The sequence below is a fragment of the Lithobates pipiens genome, unplaced genomic scaffold (assembly GCF_037356315.1).
Source record: "Lithobates pipiens isolate NorthernLeopardFrog02 unplaced genomic scaffold, aLitPip1_a1.2 Scaffold_1, whole genome shotgun sequence".
In the NCBI taxonomy this organism is placed as follows: domain Eukaryota; kingdom Metazoa; phylum Chordata; class Amphibia; order Anura; family Ranidae; genus Lithobates; species Lithobates pipiens.
In genome coordinates this window covers 44,599,135-44,626,609 of record NW_027507685.1, presented here as the reverse complement: position 1 = coordinate 44,626,609, position 27,475 = coordinate 44,599,135, and the positions used below count along the sequence as shown (strand labels likewise).

At 45.2% G+C, this 27,475-nt stretch overlaps 1 protein-coding gene across 1 annotated transcript in view; it reads left to right on the top strand.

Annotated features, from left to right (window-relative positions):
* The window catches only part of ADGRG4 (adhesion G protein-coupled receptor G4), a 215,969-nt gene that overhangs the window by 79,115 nt on the left and 109,379 nt on the right, over positions 1 to 27,475 (top strand). Inside the window, exons 4-5 of the mRNA XM_077490427.1 lie at positions 10,498 to 11,019; positions 25,683 to 26,201. Coding sequence (XP_077346553.1) covers positions 10,498 to 11,019; positions 25,683 to 26,201 — 1,041 coding nt within the window. The remainder of the gene's footprint in view (positions 1 to 10,497; positions 11,020 to 25,682; positions 26,202 to 27,475) is intronic.

Genomic DNA, 27,475 nt, shown 5'->3' with positions numbered 1-27,475 from the left:
GCCAAATGACAGCTACAGCAAGGCTGATGGCCTCCTGTGATCGCGCCTGCTGTAGGGTGTGGGCGGTGCGCTCTGTGATTGCAGTGTCCCACCGCGTGGCCCACGGCGCCCTCCGATGTGGCCTGCCATGTCTTGCTCTGAGATGGCGGCTCAGAAAGCCAAGCTGGCGGGTTCCAGACCCCCATCTCCGAGCATTAGTGCGAAGAACGGAGCTGCCACTAGAGGAAGCAGAGCCAATGCTTCCTGTATAGCACAGGCTCCTTCACAGGTGGAGTGATACCAAATGTACTCCGCCTGTGACAGGCAGTACTAGTACCAGCCAACAGTACCAGTATCAACAGTACGAGTACCAACCAGCAGTAACAGCCAGTAGTACCAGTCATCAGTACCAGTACCCATCAGAAGTACTCGCCAGCAGTACCAGTACCCATTATCCGTACCAGTCATCAGTACCAGCCAGCAGTATAAACCAGCAGTACCAGTACCAGCCAGTAGTACCCGCCAGAAGTACCAGTACCAGCCACCAGTATCAGTTCCAGCCAGCAGTACCAGCCAGCAGTACCAGTACCCACCAGCAGTACCAGTCATCAGTACCAGTACCAGCCAGCAGTACCAGTACCCACCAGCAGTACCTGTCAGCAGTACCAGTACCAGCCAGCAGTACCAGTACCCACCAGCAGTACCAGTCAGCAGTACCCACCAGCAGTACCAGTACCAGCCAGCAGTACTAGCCAGCAGTACCAGTCAGCAGTATCAGTAGCAGCCAGCCGTACCAGTACCTGCCAGCAGTACCAGCCAGCAATACCAGCACCTGTCAGCATTACCCACCAGCAGTTCCAGCCAGCGGAACCAGCCAGCTGCAGGTATCCTGAGGAAGAAGAGAAGATTGAGGTCAGTCATGGAGCAGGTAAACCGCTGTGCATCAGGGTGAAAGCAGCCTTAGGCCTTTTTCACATGATCAGTCCGATCGGGGTCCGCCTGTCTGTTTTTCAGGTGGACTCAAACGGACTCTCCATTCACCTCTATAGAGTGGCAGATGTAAACAGACTCGTGTCCATTTACACCCATCTATCTGCAATCCGATCCCCTGTCTGGGTGGATCGGAAGGCCCTTAGGGTAGAGCGGGTTGCATCCATGTCTGCCCTACATATGCAGAGTGGACACAACCTGCCATCCCCCCTTTACACTCATTGTGGCCTACAACCAGTTACCAAGTCGATAAAGTGGCCCTCACTCCTCAAAAGGTTTGGCACCCCTGCTCTAGATGCTGCTGCCTCTCCTTTATATCACATCTAACAGCAGTTTTTCAGCAAATACAGAGGGATTACAGCCCTCTGCGTGTTCTGGCAGGCCCACCAGCCTGAGGCTGTACTCACTGTGCAGGAAGGGTACAGGGCCCAGGCACCATGTTCTGAGTGGGTAGCTGCTATAGCAGGGTCTGGGTCAGGCTGAGTGTCAGATGTTGACAGGGTAGCTGCATGATGGGAGGTCTCTCCCTACCTGTATGCGCTCAGCACTGGTAGAGGACTTCTAGCATGAGAATTTTGCAGTGTGCCGCCACGAACTTGTGCACCCTGCTCAGCAGGTGTTGGAGCCATCCTTCCTCCGAGATCAAGCATCGGAGGTTGCCAAAGGGAGGGCAGAGGAGCAGCACTGCAGTGGAGGCAGGGAAATCTGCAGGATAGGTTGATCCAGCTCTGAGGAGCACTTCCGCTCATATGGACCGCTGGTCACGTCCTGCGCCTCCTATTCAGGTAAACTGGGGAGCTGCACCGGCCCCCTGGAGCATGGGGCTGGGTCGCAGTTGTGACCCCTGTAACTATGCCCCTGGCTGTAGACCTTAGGGGTGGGGGATAAGTCAAGGAGGTGCGGATGTACAGTTGTGTGAAAAAGTATTTGCCCCCTTCCTGATTTGTTTATTTATTTTTTTGCATATTTCTCACACTTAAATTATTCAGATCATCAAACACATATTAATATTACACAAAGATAACCTGAGTAAATCCAAGATGCAGTTTTTAAATTATTATTTAATTTATTAAGTGAAAAAAGCTATTCAAACCTGCCTGGCCCTATTTGAAAAACTAATTGCCCCTTCCCATGCTGAATCATGAATGAATTGTGATTAACCACAATTTTTTAGAAAGCTAAATTAAATTTCACTTGCCACACCCAGGCTTAATTACTGCCATACCTGCTGAATCCATAAATTTCATAAATAGAAGCTGTCTGACAATATGAAGCATGCTAACAGATCACAAAAAGCCACACATCATGCCACAATGTAAAAAAAAATCAAGAACAGATTATAAACAAAGTAATGTACATGTATCAGTCTAAGAAGGGTTTCAAAGCTGGTCTCTATGGAGAGATCGGATGAAAACGGACAGCATGTCCGTTTTCATCAGATCTCACCCGATCCGATCCACCAGCGACGGATCCGGAAGTGGGGCCATCCGTCTGCTTTTTGCTGATCGGACCGGGTCATGTCTCCGCTGATATCCGTCACTCCATAGACCAGCTTAGAGCGCCCGTTCAGGTCCGCCGTCAAAACTGACAGGCGGACGTGAACGGTCCGTCAGTGTGAAAGGGGCCTAACCGTGTCTGCTGCCTGCCTTTGGAAGTGCTCTGGGCTCACCTGCTGATGCTTGTAAAGTGAGTGGGTGAAAGCAGATGGCTCATAAATGAAATATGGATTTATGGTGTTTTCATTTTTAGGAAAGGAAGTCAGCCAACCTACATTGTATAATTAATCATTGAAAGTGGGTTTCCTCTAATTGGGACTTTAGGACGGGACGCTGCTTCAGTAAAGTGATGCTTTACGAATCTCTAAAATTTTAGAGATTTGTTTCTCGATTGATCTATCTGACTTGTGTGCCTTGGATATTTGCTACTTGGTGCCCAGATCGTCATTCACACTTTTTTCCCAGCTCTCATTGTCAATTCACCTGGCGCGGGGGGGGGGGGGGGGGGGGGCACTGCACATCTGTTTGACGTGTTTGGCCTTCCTGTTTCCGGCATCTGTGCACCTGGTTCCCATGGTCACTCTGATGCCGTGCCTGCGTTGCGAGACTCTGACGTGGGGCGGCATGGCTTGTACATCACGTTCGCATCACCCCGTGACGCAAGCGTCTTAGGATGCCAATAATTTCTCTTTCCATTGAGGCCACGTGGCTGAGATGCCACCGCGTGCCATTGTACTGGGGGGAGCTAATGGCTCTGCCCCCCATGTTGATCCCCGGGCTGCTATTGGATGGCTTACAAATATAAGCAGACACATCACAACGGTCCATTGTATGTAGCATAGCATGAGGGTTGTGGACCTATGTAAACACTGCTCTGTAGTAAGGTAATGTACCATCTAACAACTATATTGGCTTAGTCTATATTTGGGCATGCATACACATATATGCATTGTCGATGGGGTACATACTCATGTCCCCTCTTTTTATTCATCAGTCTTTAAATAGTCTAGTACTTATTATTTTATTTTACATATCTTTTCCCCAGTTGCAGTCCCTTGTCCTGTCCTGTCCTGGTTTGGGAGAGTGGGAACAGTCTACTGGTTCATTTCTGTAGACTTGCTTTGCTTCACAGCAATCAGGCCCTCTTCCTTCACATACCTTGTAGCTGGCTTAGTTGGGTAGGTATAATTTCACCCATTCCATGAGTTTAACTACTTTGACTTTGGGGGTATTCTCTCTGGTCATGTTCTTGACATTTATATTCACATTTGCTTAATTTGGGGCGTGGCCAGCAACCAGGATGTGAGGACGTGTTCAGCCTGAGCTCAGTCCGCTCCGCACACATCCTGCCGCCATCCTGACTACCCAGCCGCCTGTTCCAAGACTCATCTACCTCCGCAGTATCTGGGGAGTGTGGTGCCCACCGGGAGATGGTAAAATATGAACCACCGATGGAGATTGCCCCGGAATCTGTGACGCCAGTGCTGACAGGGGAGCCGAAGCAAGATGGCGCCGGCCAGCGTGGGGAGAACACACAGCGCCAGCCTGCCTCCTCATCAGCGCCATGGAACCAGATCGCAGGGAGGGGTGATTTATTAAGATCCCCCCTACCCTGAGCCCAGAAGACCCTATGATATTCTGCCAGGAGGAGGACATTAACCCTGCAACACCCACAGTAAACAACACTGATGCAGGCCCTGCACAGCCATCCCTAGCTCAGATTATGGAAGCCATCCAACACAGCCATGCATCTCTCACCTCGCAAATGGACACCATTAAAACTGAGTTATCTTTCCTTAAACATGATGTCTACCCTATCCGCCATAGAGTGACAAACGCTGAACAAAGCATTGGTGATTTAGAGGATGAGACCAGCCCTTTACAGGGATCGATGAGGGAGCTGAAACTGGCCCAGGATTATACTACTGATAAGCTTACTGACATGGAGGACCATTTAAGAAGGAGCAACCTACGCTTCTTGGGGTTTCCAGAGGGAGCTGAGGGCAAAACGCCGGAGACATTCATGGAGCAATGGCTGACCAATATGTTTGGCGCCAACACCTTTTCATTAGTATTCGCCATTGAAAGGGCGCACAGAGTCCCCATGCGACCCTTGCCACCCGGGGCCCCACCACGTGCCATGATTATTAAACTGCTTCATTTCAGGGACAGGGAAGCCATCCTTAGAGCAGCTCGGGAGAAAGGCAAATTCTCCTTTAATGGTAATGGAATTACCATATTTCCAGACTTTTCAGTAGCAACGCAAAAGCAAAGAGTCACATTTCTAGCCATTAAACGCAGGTTGTGGGAGCTCCAAATACCATACGGCATGCTCTATCCTGCATGCTTGAGAATAGTCTACCAGGGCAAGGCCTACTTTTTTACAGATCCCAAAGATGCTTCCCACTGGTTGGACACCCTGGGACAACAGGGTTGCCACCCAGACAATTGTGTTATTTGCCAAATCATCCTGACAACAGGCAAGGGGGGGTGAAGGAAAATAACATTGGATTGAACACTGAGCTTTCCCTATACTCCATCACCCCACCCAGCCTTCCACAACTACTGAAGCTGACTGAGCTCCACATCCACTAATACAGAAAACATCTTCCCTGCAGATCCTGGAAGACATCTCCCAACCACTCACTCTTCTGGTTGTCCACTTTCCCCTCCTTTGCCCACAAATGGAAGACAGAGGGAAGGGGAAGGAGGACAGTAGGGGCCGGGCCATCTTTAAGACAGGGCAAAAGGGGAAGCTGCCCTGGGCCATGTCATTGTTGTGGGGCCCAAAGCAGCTGCCTCATACTTGTTAACTATATTCATTTAAATTACCTTGTCCCTTGAAGTTTTAGTGCTGTTTACCGTTATCTAAGTGTGAAGTTCTGTTACTAATGCTGCCTAGCTCTGCCCTATTGTTGTGTACAGATGACTCACTTGCAGGCCCTGTGTTTACATGTAATTAACCAGAATTCATATGTAAATAGAGGTGGTATTCATAAGTAAACAGCTGCGGCCAGCGCATTGATATGTAAATAAAGGTGGCATTCATATGTATATCATGCCCCCCTGCAGTGAGGAGATGATCTGCTGTAACCTCTAGCATCCAATCAGTGAGCAGTATTACTGTACAGTAATCTCTAGCAACCAATTAACAAGCAGAAATAGTTTGTGGTAACCTCTAGCAACTAATCAGTGAGCCGTTATGTGTGCTGTAACCTCTAGCAATACAGTAAACTGATTTTAAGTCTAGTTGCTATTTATTGTGTGTCTCAGAGCAGATGGAGAGTGAAATTGCATGCCCAAGTCTAGAGCGTCAGTCACTAGTATTGTCAGGTACATAAAAAGACCCCCCCCCCCATCCCATTACCTGGCAAGACACAATCCCCATGTTAGCCTTCTCCAGGAAACTCACCTCCAGGGATCACGAGTCATGGTCCTGAAGCGAGCAAAAATTGCATACGCCATACACTCCACTTATTCCACCTATGCCAGGGGAACGTCTATATTGCCAGGCATGGACAGGGACGTTACCTATCTTTGCGGCCCATTGGGTCACTCTTCTGGCAGCTGGGAAGGATGCAGGACAAGGTGCAGTAGTGTTGGAGGTTGTTCCACCACCACCCCTCCAAAATGCTACTACTGGTTGTTACACACCTCTCTCCTCCACCCCTCCTCTTCTTCTTCCTCCATGGCCTCTTCCAGTGCTCTGTCCTTGGAACCAGCGGTGCTCTGTAGGCGTTCAAGGGGCTTCGCAAGTATCCAGGCAAAAAGATGCTATGCCATGCTTGCGCTGTTTTTTTGGGGGACAGGAGCCACACTGGGGCAGATATTTTGTCAGCTCTGCAGGGGCAGGCCAAGAGGTGGTTGACTCCACGCCAGCTTAAGCCAGGAATGGTGGTTTGGGACAATGGCACCAACCTCCTCTCCGCCCTACACCAGGGACAACTGACCCATGTGCCCTGTGTGGCTCATGTCCTTAACCTGGTGGTGCAGCGGTTCTTGGGCAAGTACCCGGGCTTACAGGATCATATATTGCCAGTGCTCGGCTGGCTGAGCTCCAAAAGGAGTTGAACCTGCCCATAACCGCCTTATATGTGACATGCCCACCAGGCAGAACTCAACATTGGCCATGCTGAGCAGCTGCACATGCAGCAGAAGGCCATCAATGAGTACCTGTGCGACTACGGCACCAGGATAGGGTTAGGGGAGCTTGTTTATTTTTCACCACGCCAGTGGGGCATGATCAGGGATGCATGCACTGTCCTGTCACCATTTGAGGAGGCCACGAGGATGGTGAGCAGTGACAGTGCATGCATCAGTGACACTGTACCTCTTGTCCATCTGTTGGAGAATACGCTGCATGGAATAATGGACAGGGCAGAACAGAGGCAGGAAGAGGAGGACTTCCTTGCCTCTCAAGGCCCCCTTTATCCAGACAGTGTTCCTGCTGTCCCACCCATCACACAGGAAGAGGAGGAGGAGGATTGTGTCAGCATGGAGGTGGAGCCTGGCACTCAGCATTAGCAGCAGCAGCAGTCTTTTATGGATGATTTACAGTCCCAAGAAACCTGTGGATTTGTACGTGGCTGGGAGGAGGTGGCTGCGGATCATGTTGTCCTTAGTGACCCAGAGGACTTCGGACTGAATGCCTCAGCTAACCTACGCTGCATGGCCTCCCTGATCCTGCAAAGCCTGCAAAAGAATCCTTGTATTCTTTGGCTCAAGGAGAGGGACCATTACAGGCTGGCCACTCTCCTTGATTCGTGGTACAAGAGTAAGGTTGCAGACCTTATCTTGCCATTGCAGAGGGAGCATAGGATGAGACATCTTCGGGAGGCCTTGCAGAAAGGTTTGTGCAACGCGTTTCCAGAGACTGGGAGGTTACAAACTCCTGGTCCTGGACAACATGTTGCTGAGGCTTTGGTCAGTCACAGAAGGAGCGGTGAAGAAGGTGGCCGTCTGACCGATGCGTTCAGACAATTTTTTAGTTTGCAGCCCCAAGGTATGATCGGTTTCAGCAATCATCGCCAGCGTCTGATTTACATGGTGCAGGAATACCTAGGGGCAGACTTGGATACCTTTCCCACTGAAAATCCTCTGGCTTACTGGGTCTTGAGGATGGATCACTGGCCAGAGCTTGCACAGTATGCAATTGAGCTACTGGCCTGTCCTGCATCCAGCGTTCTTTCGGAACGCACCTTCAGTGCTGCTGGAGACTTTGTAACCGATCACAGGGTGCGCCTGTCCAATGACTCGGTTGATCGACTGACCTTCATAAAGATGAATCAGTCTTGGATCACCACCAGCTACCAAGCACCTGAAGCTGATGTAACCGAATATTTCTTTTTTTAAATGTCACATCCCTTCAAGACTACCTATGTTGATGCTGAGTGACTGTCCTGTTATGTTGACTGACTATCCTCTTCCTCCTTAATGATCCTGCTGATAGCTTGGAAGAACATTTTTGGTTCTGGGTGATGCCACCAGTGGCTAAGGCACAATTTTTCGACCCCTGTTTAACAGGGGCAGGTAATCACAATTTTTGATGCAATGCTTTGCAGCAGGGCTCATTCCAGCACTCCAAATAGAGTATCTGGGAGAGGTTGCAGTGTCGTGGTACCAGCACCAATGCCTAAGGCCCAATTTTTCAGCCCCTGTATAACAGGGGCATGTAATTACAATTTTTGATGCAATGCTTTGCAGCAGGGCTCATTCCTGCACTCCAACTAGAGTATCTGGGAGAGGTTGCAGTGTCGTGACACCAGCACCAGTGCCTAAGGCCCAATTTTCCAGAACCTGTTTAACAGGTGCATGTAATTACAATTCTTGATATAATATTTCACAGCAGGGCCCGTTCTTGCGCCCACCGAGTGTAACTGTGAGGACTTATAGTGCTGTACCAGCACCACCACCACAACCACCAAAGGCCCAATTTTTCTACCACTGTTCAACAATGGCATGTAATTACAATTCTTGATATAATCATTCACAGCAGGGTGCTCCAGCGCCCACCAAGAGTCACTTTGAGGGCTTACAGTGTTGTGGCAACACCAACACCTTAGGCCCACATTTCTGCAGAGCATATAGGGCAGGCCCCTACTTTCAAACATCAAACTTAAAAACGTCTCCTACTTGCAAACGGAAGGAGACAACAGGAAGTGAGATGAAAAAAGACGTACGGCAAAAAAAATTACACAGGGGTGATAACCCTTCCCTATGTTTTTCAAAAAGCTTAAAAATAGATTTTTTGACTGGAGCTACACTTGAAAAATGTACCATTTCAAAATTACAAACAGATTCTACTTAACACAACAAACCTACACAGTCCCTGTCTTGTTTGCACCGCCTGTATACTGCTGTTATGAGTATATACTGCCTGGGGGCCCCACGCCTTTACTTTTTTAAATTGGGTTCCCCTTAATATCCGTACAAGACCCAAAGGGGCTGGTAATGGGCAGGGTGGCTACCCATACCATTTTTCTCAATGATTTTCATCCGTATTGCCAGAACCAGACATTACATTAAAATTGCAAGCAGTTTTAAATTACTTTTTTTTCTGTTAAATGTCATTTTGTGCAGGGACTGTTCTAAACATGGGAAACACGTGCCACTTCACAGGCATACTATAGACACCCCCCAGGCACGATATTTATATTTTTCACTTTAATCGTCATTAAAATCAGTGCTTCCAAAAAAACGCTAGTTTAAAAAAAAAAAATTGCCATTGATCCATGTCCCCTGGGGCAGGAGTCGGACCCCCAAACCCTTTTTAGGACAATATCTTGCATATTAGCCTTTAAAATTAGCACTTTTTATTTCGAACGTTCGAGTCCCATAGACTTTAATGGGGTTCTAAAGTTCATACAAATTTTTGGTATGTTCGAAAGTTCTGGTGCAAACCGAACCGGTGGGTGTTCGGCTCATCCCTAGTGCTGGTACTGCCTGTCAAAATCATCCATTCAAGTCAATAGACCATGCCACCACCGAAAGCCAAACGTTCAGATCACTATTTGCAGCTCATTATCCATTGTAAATTGCCATTTGCAAAAAACCTCCCCAAAAAAACAGGCATTCAGGTGGCTGCAGAATTGCACCCTAAATGCCCGACACCAACTTCTTAGTTGCATCTGAAAAGAGATCCATAGTGGATCGCTTTTCAGAGCATGGGCTGGTGAACCTCACCATTGGATCCTTTCACATAGTTGTTATCAGTTCAGTCACATTTTTGGTAAGAGAAAATTGATTTAGGTTACACCAGTTTACATAAGTTTGTAAATCCGTATTCAATTCGGTTCAGTGTACATCAGTTTACATCTGTTTTTTTTAGTTGTTGCAGAAACCAATGATAGGTGGCACATATATATAAAAAAATGCTTTTTGCCTAAAAACGGACATAAACAGAATGGATGTAAACAAAATCTGTTTACATCTGTTCAGATCCATCTAAACAGAAAAGGATACATCCTTATTCCAAAAAAAAGAGCCTGAATGGACACAGATGTAAACGGATGATCATCTAATTACACCCCCACCCATAGATATATATGATTCCGTCTGGATCCATCTGAAAATCTGACAGATGGAGCTAGACTTAACGGACTTAACATCCGTGTGAAAGGGCCCTAAAGCAGTAAAAAAAAAATTCTGAGACTTGCTGAATTCAGAAAATTGTAGCAACCAATTAAATCCCAGATTACTGAAGACATGTCAGCTAAAGATGATTGCTGGTAGGTTGTTGTCAATGGCTGCATTTTAGTTATCATTGTGCCTCTATGTACATCTTTATTGGATAAACTGCATAAAATAGCAGTATTAATGATTTTGATATCAGGGAGAACCTTTACAGAATATTTTGGACATTGATTAACATCACAAAATTGTCATTCCACATTTATCAATCATACCAAGATTAAAGAGATATTTGAATGTAAATGTAAATGTGGGTTTACAGTAGGGTGTAGATGTTATCATCACATGTTATAATGGAAATTAGAGCTTTTCTTATTATAAAATATACTGTATTTTTTTTCAGCTTTACCGCCATCCACTAGCACAACACCACTAGATCCTAACTTGTCATCCACTGAGACCTTGAATGCTGCCACGACAAGTACTTCTAAATTAACAACTGCACCTGAACTTTACTCTACAACAAAGATGGGGACAACTTCAATATTAGTGAAGCCACCAGAATCTCAGGCTACAGATCAGGCTGGACTGTCAGACAGCTCTACACAATTCTCTACAGCCGAGTCCTTCTCTGAAAATAATCCAGTAGTGAATCCAAGTATTATCTTACCAACCAGGAACAATGTTTCTACAACTGGAAACATATCTTCATCCCATCCCATTCATCCAGCAGCAACAACAACACCCACTGTAACAACCTCACCATTGCTAAAACATACAACTGTACAGCAATTGACAACTTCCAGTACACTTGCAACTACACCTCCATATGTGACAGCAAATTCAGGGTCATTACCAGTCACTACTACTGACTCCAGTGGGAGATCATCTGCAGCCAAACCATCTCCTCCTTCTTCAATTACAGGTAAGGGCATTGTGTAAACAAGGGGCCTCCAAATGTTCTAAACAAAGGGCCCATTTACTGTCCTTCAAACTTTAGTGGGGCGGGACTGTGGCCAGTAGGAGTAGAGAATTTCCTGGTGTCAGTGGGAGTAAAGTGGGAGTAAACGGTGCCCCATCTTACTAGGGAGAGGAATAGTGCCCTATCGTTGGTGTCATTGAGGAGAATAGTGCATCATTGATAGTGTCAGTGGGAAGAATAGTGCCTCATTGTTGATGTCAGTGGGAGAAATAGTGCCCCATAGTTGCTATTAGTAGGAGGAATAGTGATCCATTATTGGTATCAGTGGGAGGAATAGTGACCCATAATTGGTATCAGTGGGAGGAATAGTGACCCATCATTGGTACCAGTGGGAGGAATAGTGACCCATCATTGCTGTCAGTGGGAGGAATAGTGCCTCATCATTGCTGTCAGTGGGAGGAATAATGCCCCATTGTTGGTGTCAGTGGGAGGAATAATGCCCCATTGTTGGTATCAGTGGGAGGAATAGTGCCCCATCATTGGTGTCAGTGGGAGGAATAGTGCCTCTTCATTGATGTCAGTAGGAAGAATAGTGTCCCTTAGATGGTGTCGGTGAAAGGAATAGTGCCCCATAGATGGTGTCGGTGAAAGGAATAGTGCCCCATTGTTGGTACCAGTTGGAAGAATAGTGGCCGATCATTGATGTCAATGGAAGGAATAGTCCCCTGTTGTTGGTGTCCTTGAGGGGACTAGTGCTGCATCATTGGTGTCAGGAGGAGACATAGAGTGGCACGAACTATGCCCCACTGTTGAAGGCAGTGGGGGGAGTAATTTCCTAAGGACAAGAGAAAAGCAAGCAAATGGCTGTCCACTGGTGTAAAGCAGTGGTTCCCAACCTTGTCCTCAAATACCACCAACAGGCCATATTTGCAGGTTTTCCTTTATTTTGCTATAGCACTACCCCCGAAGGAGTTGCTGGTTAGATTTGGGATTACCGTTACCGTCTGTTCTCCTCATTTCACGTCTAGGGGTGTCCCGTGGTAAATGGCCCAGTAACTCGAGAGACTGACAACAGATCCACTTGAATGTTTTTTTGCACGAAAATCGCATCGGGCTTTTATTTCTCAGAACCTAAGAACCACCTGTGCACCAGTCACTTTACCACTGTTTGGAAGATTTCAACACTCAGAATTTTGTTGCTTTATGGATGTCAATTAATGAATACTATATTACTATATATGTTTGTTTTTAGCACGATTTTAGATCTTAACCATCACTTGTGCACCAGTCACTTTAATTCTCAACACTTTTTAATGAATATTATTAATATTATTGTCAATACCATTATTATTATATGATACGTATAAGCTTGATTTCAGCACTTAGTATTTTTACCAGGCACTAATTACTTTATATACATATTTACACATTTTTATTTATTTATTTGTTTTTTCTCTGCTCTCAAAGGGCTTATCCCATTCCAGCCCTGTCATACGGGAGTTATTTAGGTTTATGCACTTAAAAAAAAAAAAAATATATATATATATATATATATATATATATATATATATATATATATATATAGGTTTATGCACTTTAAAAAAAATAGAATAATATATATATATATATATATACTTTATATATATATATATATATATATATATATATATATATATATATATATATATATTCACATTGGCACTTTAAATCAGTGTATTTCACTTCAGTTCAAGGTGGGCAAGCACACACCCATTGATTTTGTAACTTCACCATAGCTTATTTTTATTGGTGTTCCAAAGATGCTGCGCTATATATTGCCAGTCTCCCTGAACAGTTATTTTACACAAAACAAAAACAGCAAAAGTGTAATATGCTCACACCAATAATTAATAATGTTTATTTGTGCTCACATTAATGCAAAATTTACTCTCCCTTGCTCCTTCTTGTCAATGTGATCCTTCCCCAATGCACAAAACACCTTACCAGACTTGCCCCCTAGGATAGCTGGTATTGCAGGCAGATTACTTCCCCATGGTAGGTAGCATTAGGACATGAGTGAAGAAGTAAATTTGAGCCCTAATTTATACGAGCACAAAATAATATTAACATATAATTAATTATTGGTGTGAGCATATTACACTATTGTTTTTGTTTTGTATAAAATAATTTTTCGAGGAGGCTGGCAAGATTTAGCACACCACTGTGTTGTGGGTTGATGTGCGATTGGAAACTTGTGTTTATCGGTAAGGATACACACAATAGGGGAACGGAGAAGGCACAAAGGCATGCAGTGGTAAATGACATGCTATCACATACACATTTGAACATATTTTGAGAGAATATTTTCCACGTGATTTGGGGTACTACTCTATAGGAGTTTTTCCTTTTTGGGTATGTGTTAGGATGTATGAAGAAAACAACTAGAGGCAACATGGAGACAGTTTAGAGAATAAAAGCTCTATTGGACCCATTTATTTGTAAATGAGTCAATAAATCTGGTAAGAGCCTGGGATGTTGAACATACACAGACCTGTTGACTATATATGTGGTAGCAAAGGTGATGTGCATTGGCCTCTTAGTTCCAGTGAATGCTTAAGGTGTCAGCATACTAAGGCATTTTGAACAATTTAATGCTCCCAACTTTGTGGGAACAGTTTGGGGATGGCCCCTTCCTGTTCCAACATGACTGCGCACAGGGCTCGAGTGCTGCGGGAACGCATGGGAACGGCGTTCCCGTACTATTTCCACAGCGGGAACGCCGTTCCCATTAGCTATCTGAGCCGGGCCGGCTGAGGCTATGCAGCGCGTAGTCCGCGCCGCTCCTCAGCCGCCGAGTGACTGTGCGTGCCCACGCCGAAGTCATGTGACCGGTTGCTAGATGCGGAGCGGCCCCTGCCTAGCAACCGGTCACATGACTTCGGCGTGGGCACGCACAGGCACGAGACCGTCAGTGTGACACACGCGCGCCGGACTGTCCTCCCGCTCCCCTCTACCCAGTGCCTCCTGTGGAAACAGCCGCTGCACTTTGAGTTTACTTAGTTCTTCTCCCCCCAGAACAGAAGGGAAGAGAATACCAGGAGGTCAGTCACTAGTAGTGTGTAAGTAAGTTGCATTCTGCAATACCCTGCCAAATTGCCAATACTCATCCATACTGCCAATACTCATCAATACTCTGCAATACCCTGCCAATACTCATCAATACTCTGCAATACCCCGCCAATACTCATCAATACTCTGCAATACCCCGCCAATACTCTGCAATACCCCGCCAATACTCTGCAATACCCCGCCAATACTCATCAATACTCTGCAATACCCCGCCAATACTCTGCAATACCCCGCCAATACTCTGCAATACCCGCCAATACTCTGCAATACATACCCTGCCAATACTCTGCAGTACCCTATCAATACTCTGCAATACCCTATCAATACTCTGCAATACCCTGCTAATACTCTGCAATACCCTATCAATACTCTGCAATACCCTGCCAATACTCTGCAATACCCTATCAATACTCTGCAATACCCTATCAGTATCAATAATCTGCAATACCCTGCCAATACTCTGCAATACCCTATCAATACTCTACACTACCCTATCAATACTCTGCACTACCCCGCCAATACTCTGCAATACCCCACCAATACTCTGCAATACCCTGCCAATAATCTGCAATACATACCCTGCCAATACTCTGCAATACCCTGCCAATACTCTTCAATACCCCGCCAATACTCTGCAATACCCTGCCAATACTCTGCAATACCCTGCCAATACATACCCTGCCAATACTCTGCAATACCCCGCCAATACTCTGCAATACCCCGCCAATACTCTGCAATACCCCGCCAATACTCTGCAATACATACCCTGCCAATACTCTGCAATACCCTGCCAATACTCTGCAGTACCCTATCAATACTCTGCAATACCCTGCCAATACTCTGCAATACCCCGCCAATACTCTGCAATACCCGCCAATACTCTGCAATACATACCCTGCCAATACTCTGCAGTACCCTATCAATACTCTGCAATACCCTATCAATACTCTGCAATACCCTGCCAATACTCTGCAATACCCTATCAATACTCTGCAATACCCTGCCAATACTCTGCAATACCCTATCAATCCTCTGCAATACCCTATCAGTATCAATAATCTGCAATACCCTGCCAATACTCTGCAATACCCTATCAATACTCTACACTACCTTATCAATACTCTGCACTACCCCGCCAATACTCTGCAATACCCCACCAATACTCTGCAATACCCTGCCAATAATCTGCAATACATACCCTGCCAATACTCTGCAATACCCTGCCAATACTCTTCAATACCCCGCCAATACTCTGCAATACCCTGCCAATACTCTGCAATACCCTGCCAATACATACCCTGCCAATACTCTGCAATACCCCGCCAATACTCTGCAATACCCCGCCAATACTCTGCAATACCCCGCCGAAACTCTGCAATACATACCCTGCCAATACTCTGCAATACCCTGCCAATACTCTGCAGTACCCTATCAATACTCTGCAATACTCTGTCAATACTCTGCAATACCCTGCCAATACTCTGCAATACCCTGCCAATACATACCCTGCCAATACTCTGCAATACCCTGCCAATACTCTTCAATACTCTGCCAATACTCTTCAATATCCTGCCAATACTCTGCAATACATACCCTGCCAATACTCTGCAACACCCTGCCAATACTCTGCAATACCCTATCAATACTCTGCAATACTGTGCCAATACTCTGCAATACCCTGCCAATACTCTGCCAATAAATACCCTGCCAATACTCTGCAATACCCTGTCAATACTCTTCAATACTCTGCCAATACTCTGCCAATACTCTTCAATATCCTGCCAATACTCTTCAATATCCTGCCAATACTCTGCAATACATACCCTGCCAATACTCTGCAACACCCTGCCAATACTCTGCAATACCCTATCAATACTCTGCAATACTCTGCCAATACTCTGCAATACCCTGCCAATACTCTGCCAATAAATACCCTGCCAATACTCTGCAATACCCTATCAATACTCTGCGATACCCTATCAATACTCTGCGATACCCTATCAATACTCTGCAATACCCTATCAATACTCTGCAATACCCTGCCAATACTCTGCAATACCCTATCGATACTCTGCAATACCCTGCCAATACTTATCAATACTCTGCAATACCCTGCCAATACTCATCAATACTCTGCAATACCCTATCAGTATCAATACTCTGCAATACTCTGCGAATACTCTGCAATACCCTATCAATACTCTGAAATACCCTATCAATACTCTGCAATACCCTGCCAATACTCTGCAATACCCTATCAATACTCTGCGATACCCTATCAATACTCTGTGATACCCTGCCAATACTCTGCAATACCCTATCAGTATCAATACTCTGCAATACCCTGCCAATACTCTGCAATACCCTATCAATACTCTGCAATACCCTATCAATACTCTGCAATACCCTGCCAATACTCTGCAATACCCTATCAATACTCTGCAATACCCTGCCAATAGTCTGCAATACCCTGCCAATACTCTGCAATACCCTATCAATACTCTGCAATACCCTATCAATACTCTACAATACATACCCTATCAATACTCTGCAATACATACCCTGGCAATACTCTGCAATAAATACCCTATTAATACTCTTCAATACCCTGCCAATACTCTGCAATACCCTGCCAATAGTCTGCAATACCCTGCCAATACTCTGCAATACCCTATCAATACTCTACAATACATACCCTATCAATACTCTGCAATACATACCCTGCCAATACTCTGCAATACCCTATCAATACTCTGCAATACCCTGCCAATACATACCCTGCCAATACTCTGCCAATACTCTACAATACATACCCTGCCAATACTCTGCAATAACCTGCCAATACTCTGCAATAACCTATCAATACTCTGCAACCTGTGCCAATACTCTGCAATACCCTGCCAATACTCTGCAATACCCTAGCAATACTCTGCAATACCCTGCCAATACATACCCTGCCAATAGTCTGCAATACCCTGCCAATACTCTGCAATACCCTATCGATACTCTACAATACATACCCTATCAATACTCTGCAATACCCTGCCAATACTCTGCAATACATACCCTACCAATACTCTGCAATACCCTATCAATACTCTGCAATACCCTGCCAATACATACCCTGCCGATGCTCTGCAATACTCTGCCAATACTCTTCAATACATACCCTGCCAATACTCTGCAATACCCTATCAATACTCTGCAATACCCTGCCAATACTCTTCAATACTCTGCCAATACTTATTCCTTTTGTGGGATATTTTCTAATGGGCTGTGTAACAGAATTTGGAACAGGGTGTATTTGTGGTAGAAATTCCCTGCGAGGGAAAGATCATCACCCATTGTGTTGATTGTTTTGTTTGACACGTTATTTTGTTTTTGTAAACTGGCACTTTACAATACATGTTGTACTGTATTTTCTGTGAAGTATATATGCATATGAGCGTACCTTTTTTTTTTTTTTTGGTGGGGGAATGGATCTTGGGTGGGAGTTCCCACACTTTTTTTCCCAGGACTTGACCCCTGACTGCGCACCAGTGCACAAAGCAAGGTCCATAAAGACATAGATGAGTGAGTTTGGGATGGAGGAACGTGACTGGCCTGCACAGAGTCTTGACCTCAACCTGATAGAACACCTTTGGGATGAATTAGAGCTATGACCGTGAGCCAGGCCTTCTTGTCCACATCAGTGCCTGACCTCACAAATGTGCTTCTGGAAGAATGGTCAAACATTCCCATAGACACACTCCTAAATCTTGTCGACAGCCTTCCTAGAAGAGTTGAAGCTATTATAGCTGCAAAGGGTGGGCCAATTCATTATTGAACCCTGCAGACTAAGACTGGGATGTTAATTTGCGTTTAAAGGCAGGTGTCCCAATACTTTTGGTAATATAGTCTAAGTCCATGGGGATGCAGCAGCTGTATGGACACAGACGCTCGATCTAATTTGACAGGCGTGCAAGTGAGTTGCCCTGAAGGCAGATCGTATGTGTTCAAGTGATGTTACTGTGTCCATACAGCCACTGTGTCCTTGTGAACAAACTGCCCATTCACAGTCTATGGGCCTCAGCGCTCATGTGAATGAGATCTTAGTGGTTTGTGAACATGCTGCATCCACACAAACGCAGTGCAAAGCAGGCCAGCCATAGTCTTTAAACCACAGGCCACACCACTGAGCCCTAAGGACTTCTTTACACACCTGTTTAGCTGCAGCCACCCGATTCCAATGTCAAGAATCAGTGGACTCTTGCCTTTGGAATCACACATGTATGTGAATAGCAGCAGCCTTTCAGTCTATATCAATGAATGGCCAACAGCGACCACTGCTGTTTGCATGTAGCCACATACCATTGGGGTTAAGGACGTATGTCAGACTGGACACAATCTGCAGTTTTAAAGCACATAGTGGTGGGGCTGGCCACTCACAACAGCATCTGCGTGAGCCGATGTACAGCTACAACGATTCACGCAGAAGTGCCATACTGTCGCCATATAACGACAGCGGGTGGTTGGAAAGTGGTAAAAAAAACGATTTCAAAATTGTCACTCTTTGTTTGCTTATAGTAGAAAAATTAAAAACTGCAGAGGTGATCAAAAAAAGCTCTGGTTCACATTGATGCATGCCAAATCGGCGGCAATGGCAACGACCGAAAAAGTTAAATTATTTATACTATTTCTATTGAAAAAATGAAACAATCTAACTAATAACATTAGTTTGTTTGCTTTATATAAATAATTTTACTTTTTGAAGGTGGTTGAAATTGCTTTAATAATACCTTGTGTATGGCAAGTATAAAACGTAGGTAGAGCTGTGAGATGATGATCAACCAATCTGACTGATTTCAGTTTGATTTGGCAAATGTTTTAAATTTTTGTGAACACTTACAGGTGGGATAAATGGAAATCAATAGGGTTGGGGAACCTTGTCTGATCACTAATATTTCCCCTAAGATAATCTGGCAGTATGTCCATATGAACCTCTGTCCTTCCCTGCTTCATGGCAAATTCTTGTTCTGGCTTGGTGACTCAGTATTGAACCCATAATATTAGCATGATAGGCAGGCAACTAGCATTTCCAGAAGGAGAGTTCAGCAGTGGGAACCTCCACGATTCCCTCAGTAGGGTTTCCTACAAGCTCCATTTAGCTGTGTGCATTAAAGTGGTTGTAAACCCATGGGGGGGGGGGGGAGGAACAAAAAAGAAGCAACCTGCAAGGCAAAGGCATAATGAGCTAGTATGCATAGCATACTAGCTCATTATGAATAACTTACCTGAGAACAAAGCCCCCAAAGCGGTCCTCCGTCTTCATATCTGCCGCTGCCATGGATCCCGGAGTGACTTCCGGGTCTCGCTGCTCTGGCGCTGTGATTCGCCAGAGCAGCAATGACGTCACTCCCGCGCATGTGCACGGGAGCTGACACTCGCGGCATATCGCCGCGATCTACGGCCTGCCCAGTGCGCCTGCACGCCGCTGTCTACGGCACATACGGTGGCTGTCTTTTTGGAAATATCTCCTAAACCGTATAGGTTTAGGAGATATTTCTTGGACCTACAGGTAAGCCTTAATCTAGGCTTACCTGTAGGTCAAAGTGGTTTGTAAGGGTTTACAACCACTTTAATGATACTACTATGTGGTGGCCTTTAATGTTTGAAAACTACATGGAGTAAGATGGAATTCTGCTTAAATATATTCCACAAGGATAGGTCAGTGGAGAAATGATATGATTCCCATAAGAGTTACCGTATATAACTGGCAGTTTTATTTGAAAAAAATGTAAAATGATTGTGAAATGTATTTTCAGACACACAGGTTGGACTCAGTGCCGAAAAAGTGCTCCGGTTAGGAAGGGGGTAAATTCTTCCGGGGTTGGTTAAAATGAAAGGGAGCCTTGCCTGTAAAGCAGGCTTAGCACATTTTGCTACTATACGAATATAAGCTAGCATAGTACACCTTTTTGGTAAGGTGAAATTAAACTTTAAAGAATTGTATTGTGTGGTGGCCCCTCAGAAGTCCATTTGATATACATCTGTTCTTTCATACCTCCCAACTTTTGAACTTCAGAATGAGGGACACTCAAAAAGAATGAAGCGCTTCCATTACAAATTGTTTTGCATGAACTATGGAAGTGTACGTTACACAAAGTGCAAAATGATTCAGGAGTCCATTATGCACAGAGTTCAGGAATGCATTACATGCAGAGCGAAGGGCTCAGGAATGCGCTATGTACAGAGTGCAGGGTTCAGGAGTACACTATGCACACAATGCAGAGATCATGAGTGCACTATGTACACAGTGGAGGGATCAGGAGGGCACTGCGTACATAATGGAGGGATCAGGAGGGCACTGCTACACAGTGGAGGGATCAGGAGGGCACTGTGTATACAGTGGAGGGATCAGGAGGGCACTGCGTATACAGTGGAGGGATCAGGAGGGCACTGCGTACATAATGGAGGGATCAGGAGGGCACTGTATACACAGTGGAGGGATCAGGAGGGCACTGCGTACACAGTGGAGGGATCAGGAGGGCGCTGCGTATACAGTGGAGGGATCAGGAGGGTGCTACGTATACAGTAGAAGGATCAGGCGTGCACTATGTACACAGGGGAGGCATCAGGCGTGCACTACGCGCACATTGGAGGGATCAAGCGCGCACTATGTACACAGTGGAGGGATCAGGAGGGCACTGCGTGCACAGGGGAGGGATCAGGAGGGCACTATGTACACAGGGGAGGGATCAAGAGGGCACTAAGTACACAGGGGAGGGATCAGGAGGGCACTCTGATCATAGGGGAAGGATCAGGAGGGCACTGCGTACACAGTGGAGGGATCAGGAGGGTACTATGTACACAGTGGAGGGATCAGGAGGGCACTACGTACACAGGGGAGGGATCAGGAGGGCACTATGTACACAGAGGAGGGATCAGTAGGGCACTATGTACACAGGGGAGGAATCAGGAGGGCACAACGTACACAGGGGAGGGATCAGGAGGGCACTACGTACACAGGGGAGGGATCAGGAGGGCACTACGTACACAGTGGAGGGATCAGGAGGGCACTACGTACACAGGGGAGGGATCGGGAGGGCGCTACATTCAAGAGCCCTTGTTACTAAAGTGTGGTAAACATAGGTTTAGTAGAATGACACCAGACAATATCCTGTCATTTTTCAATACATTCTTCTTGTATTGTGACACCAGCAACATTTATGTTAAAGATGATGGATGGATGGATGGATGGATGGACAGAACACTCAGACATCCCAGATTATTTTCTCCCTGTCTGAGTCTCTGTAAGTACCATATGACTTGTGCTGGCAGAGAGGAATACTGTCTGTCTGCCTTCTGTATGCCCCACAGACAATCTTTATCACAGGTCTTGTTGGTGTCAGTATACAAGGCTGGAGGGATTGGATGAACAATTTTGTTCTCTGGAGCTCCATGCTGGCAGCAGTGCAGGGTAATACAACTCATTGTGTGTCAGTGCTGGGGCTGAGGAATCTGTCTGCTTCTTACAGTGTATCCCCATAGCAGGCTGTCTTCTCTTCTCTCTCTCCCTCCTTCAATACATCTGCCGACATCTCCTCTTCTTAGAAGCCAAAGAAGGCGGCTGGGTACAGTGTTTCCCATTGGCTGAGGAGGCAGAAGAGAGATTGTATATCAATCCGCCTCTGAAACCTTCTTGCTGGTGTTCTGCAGAGAAAGTTCCCCCTGGCGGATAATGACCCCCCTGTACTGCGCAGGCGCAGCACTTGAGCAGTTGGAGCCGCCAAAACTAGCCGAAGCGGAACACCTGTGAGTCAGCTGTACACGGCACCTGCGTGCCAACACCTATTGTAAAAAAAACTTTGTAACAGGGCCCCTTGTGGGCTTGCTCCCCTCGCCACATTTCGGGCACGGCATCGCTTCGCTCGGCATTTTAATATTCTAGCTCTATGTCCACTTGGATGGTGGAGCATGAACCTGGAGTTAGGGCAGAATGTAGTGCACAGGCGCCATGTAGAGCTAACGATCAGCTGTTCATCTCCGAAGACTTTCGGTGGCTCCATAGCCATTTGTACTGCGCAAGCGCAACGCATCTGCCGGGGGAACTTTCTCGGCAAGACACAGAGTCTAAGTAAAGATCATCGGGTTATGCGATCAGGCTGCTGTATCCTTCTCTAAGAAAAAAAAAATAGTCCCCAGTTTCCAGGCAGCAATAGAGAATATGTAGGCAATGACTTAAAAAAAAACCCACAGTAACATCTGCAAATACTAACATCAATTTTGGGAGTGCTTAACCACTTGAGGTCCGCACTATAGCTGAATGACGGCCACAGCGCAGACCTGAATTTCCGGGAGGCTGTCATAGGGAGGCCGTCCGGGAGGCCTTCAAAGCACCCACACCCCCATGTTGAGGACGTGCGGCCTGGTACAGTTCAGGAGGGGGGAGGGGGCACTTGCTCGTCCCTACCCCCTTTCCTGACCAGCCGGGCTGCGTGCTCGGATAAGGGTCTGGCATGGATTTTGGGGGGACCCCATGCCTTTTTTTTGGCATAGGGGGTTCCGCTTAAAATCCATGCCAGACCTAAGGGCCTGGTTTGCCCTTGGAGGGGCAATCCATGCCGGTTTTTAATATTAGAGAGGCGACACTGCCGCTTCTATATAGATGGAGATCCGACTTGGAGGCGACTTCCATAGAAATCAATGGGTACAAGTCGCCTAGAACTCGGTTTGAAGTCGTGCAGGAACCTTTTTTGAAGTTGAAGCGACTGCTGTAGTGTACATTAAGACGGCTCCATTCACTACCATTGATTTTCTCAACAGCGGGACTTGGGGTGACCTAAAGTCGGATCCCGGGTTGCCCCTGTGTGAACCAGCTCTTATTGCTCCCCATTACTACATGTTGTAAGTGCTGCCCATCTTCTGGCCATGTTTCAACAACTTCCTGGATTCCCTGCATGCTTTGCTGCTTCTCCTCTGCTGTCCGCTCTCAATTTCTAAGGGCTACATATTCCACTGTACCTGTCTGCAAACGATGATTCCTGTACTGACTCCTGAAGCTCCTCCTCTCAGCACCTCTGTAGTTCACAAGGCAGGCTCTGTGCATTATGTCACACAGCAGTGCCAACTCACAGGGCATAGTGAATATGTGTCACAGAATTCAAGGAATTAAATGTCTGGGGAACATCACAAAGTAGGTTTACAAAATTCAAGATTGTCACATAGGAGACAATAGATATGCTTTAACATTTCAAAGTAATGAAGATGATGATTATAATTAAAGTGTCTGTGACTACTAACGATAGAGGTAATTATTTTGGAAGGGTTTATTCACTTGACGACCAGCATGCTAAACCCCCATCCTGCCAAGACCAGTTTTCAGTTTTCAGCACTGTGATGCTTTGACGGAAAATTAATCGGTCAGGCGACACTTTACCCAAAATAATTTTTTTTTTTTGATAAGGATAGAGCTTTCTTTTGAAAGTACTCAGTAACCACATTTTTTTTTTCTTTACTTTATAGAGGAAACACATTTTTGAAATAGAACTTGCTTCACTTGGTTTCTGCTATAAAATTTTGCAAATACTATAATATTTCTAAATAAATTTAGGCCAAAATGTATTCTGCTACATTTCTTTGGTAAAAAAAAACCTGCAAATACTGGAGAACTTTGGCTGCTTGTTCTGGTGACACAGTGATCAATGTGCACCTCTGCACATGAGCAATGTGATGAGGCTGTTTTGAAATGGCCTTTCACCCTCTGTCTAGCTATTGCACACAATGTAATTTCTTTCTTTAAGCTACTTTCACACTGAGGCGGTTTTCAGGTGCTAAAGGGCTAAAAATAGCTCTTGTAAAGCGCCTGAAAAACACCTTCCCTGCAGCCCCAGTGTGAGAGCCTCAGTGCTTTCACACTGGAGCGGTGCGCTTGCAAGACGTTAGAAAAAGTCCTTGCAAGCAGCATCTTTCAGGCTGTGCGGGAGTGGTAATTACAAAACTCCTCCACCACCTCTGCCATTGAAATCAATGGCCACCGCTGCCGAAGCGCCAGCAAAGCTATTCAGCAGCAGTGCTTTGCGGGAGCATTTAACCCTTTATTCGGCTGCTAGAAAGTAGTTAAAAAAAACATATAAAATCCATTTTGGTACAGTGGTGCATGACTGGGGACTTGTCAACTATCACTGTAGTGAGAACTGGCTTGGCAAAGAAATGGGTGTAACATGCTGGTATTGAGGTGGCAAAAGTTGTTATTAACTCCAACTCAGTTGGTTATATTCAGAATAGTCAATATATTTTGTCCATATTTGTTGGTGATAAATCTGTACCTTTACCACTGTATTACTTTCCATGTTATTTCTGATCAATAAAGAATTTGAAAAAGAAAATAAAGTTGGTATCTTATAAACTCTAACTTTATCACTAAGGCCTCCTTCACATGGGTGGCGGGGCAGTAAAAACAGACTGAGCCACAGTTTTACCTTCCCCCATCCCCTCACTTAATGTCTATAGACAGAAGGGGCTGTTTACATGCCATAGCCATGATGACTTGTGTCTACAGCAAGTTTCTTGTGCTGGTACTGCCTGTCAAAATCATCCATTCAAGTCAATAGACCATGCCACCACCAAAAGCCAAATGTTTAGAACACCATTTGCAGCTCAATAACCACATTGTAAATTGTCCTTTGCAACCCCCCCCCCCCCCCCAAAAAAAACAGACATTTAGTTGCATCAGAAAAGCGATCCATAGTGGATGGCTTTTCAGAGCATGGGCTTGGTGAACCTCGCCATTGGATCCTTAAACATAGTTATCATCAGTTCAGTCACATTTTTGATAAGAAAAAATTTATTTAGGTTACACCAGTTTACATAAGTTTGTAAATCCGTATTCAGTTCAGTTCAATGTGCATCAGTTTACATTTGTTTTTTTTTATTTGTTGCAGAAACCAATGATAGGTGGCACAAATAGAGACAAAACAAAATGCATTTTGCCTAAAAATGGACATAAACAGAATGGATGTAAACAAATGCCATCCGTTTACATCTGTTCAGATCAATCTAAACAGAAAAGGATGCATCCTTATTCCATCTTTATTGGATAAACTACATAAAATAGCAGTATTAATGAGGACTTATGAGGATCTGGATATCAGGGTGAGCCTTAACAGAATATTGTGGACATTGATTAACATCACAAAATTGTCATTCCATATTTGTCAATCATAACAAGATTAAAGAGATATTTGAGTGAGTGAGTGACTTGTATAGCGCTACCTATGCGAACTGAATCGCCTCAGGGCGCTTTCTTGCCACCAGAGTCCATCTGCGGCTTTGCGTGGTCCTTTAAGGTCCTGACACGCTTACAAAGACATACAACATTGACATACACATACACATAATAAGGCCATTTTTTAAATTTATTTTTTAGACAAGGTCTAATTAACCTACCAGCATGTCTTTGGTATTTGAATGTAAATGAATGTAAATGTGGGTTTACAGTAGGGTGTAGATGTTATCATCACATGTTATGATGGAAATTAGAGCTTTTCTTATTATAAAATATATTGTATTTTTTTCAGCTTTACCACCATCCACTAGCACAACACCACTAGATCCTAACTTGTCATCCACTGAGACCTTGAATGCTGCCACGACAAGTACTTCTAAATTAACAACTGCACCAGAACTTTACTTCACAACAAAGATGGGAACAACTTCAATATCAGCAAAGCCACCAGAATCTCAGGCTACAGATCAGCCTGGACTGTCAGACAGCTCTACACAATTCTCTACAGCAGAGTCCTTCTCTGAAAATAATCCAGTAGTGAATTCAAGTATTATTTTACCAACCAGGAACAATGTTTCTACAACTGGAAACATATCTTCATCCCATCCCATTCATCCAGCAGCAACAACAACAACCACTTCGACAACCTCACCCTTGTTAAAACATACAACTGTACAGCAATTGACAACTTCCAGTACACTTGCAACTACACCTCCATATGTAACAACAAATTCAGGGTCTATACCAGTCACTACTACTGACTCCAGTGGGAGATCATCTGCAGCCAAACCATCTCCTCCTTCAATTACAGGTAAGGGCATGGTGTAAAGCAGGGGCCTCCAAATATTCCAAACAAAGGGCTTGTTTACTGTCCTTCAAACTTTAGGGGGACTGGACTGTGGCCAGTGGGAGTAGAGAATGTCTTTGTGTCATGAAGAGTAAAGTGGGAGTAAACAGTGCCCCATCTTTCTAGGGGGAGGAATAGTGCCCTATCGTTGGTGTCAGTGGAAAGAATAGGGCACCATCGATAGTGTCAGTGAGAGGAATAGTACCTCACTGTTGGTGTCAGTGGGATGAATAGTGCCCCATAGTTACTATTAGTAGGAGGAATAGTGATCCATTATTGGTATCAGTGGGAGGAATAGTGCCCCATCATTGGTATCAGTGGGAGGAATAGTGCCCCATCATTGATGTCAGTGGGAGGAATAGTGCCCCATAGATGGTGTTGGTGGGAGGAATAGTGTCCCATAGATGGAGTTGGTGAGAGGAATAGTGCCCCATTGTTGGTACCAGTGGAAAGTATAGTGCCCCATCATTGGTGTCAATGGGAGGATTATTGCCCCATTGTTGGTGTCCTTGAGAGGAGTAGTGCTGCATCATTAGTGGCAGAGTCAACAGTTTGGTATTTTGAATTATATCTAATTGGAATTCCGAAAACATAGGCTGTTGGGGGTACTTGGGGACAGTGTTGAGAACCACTGGTGTAAAGGACCAAAACAAATTCACCCACAATGTGCTGTTTTTGGTTTATGTGGTAGCAATGTTATTATCAAGCACAGAAGTGTCCCTACAATAAACTTAACAGCAGCCAGATGAGTCCTCAACGTCCAATGTGGATGTTAACCAAATTTAGTCCACACGATCCAGGGCTATATAGCAAACACTCCTCTATTCAACAGGTCTGTGTATGTTCAATATCCCAGACTCTTACCAGATTTATTGACCCATATACAGTATAAATAAATGGGCCCAATAGAGCTTTTATTCTCCAGACTGTCTCTATGTCTTCTCTAGTTGTTTTCTTCATACATCCTCACACACGTACCCAAAAAATAGAATTAACAGCTTACCTGTAAAATCCTTTTCTTTTGAAGTACATCACGGGACACAGAGACTCAGTAATTATTGAAGGGTTATAGGGTATCACTAGGTGACTGAACACTGGCACACCCGAGACAGGAAGTTCAGTCCCCCATATAACGCCTCCCCCTACTGGAGGTACCTCAGTTTTGTAGCAAAGTAATATAAGTGTATTAGATGAGGGGAGGGACCACTGTGTCCCGTGATGTACCTCAAAAGAAAAGG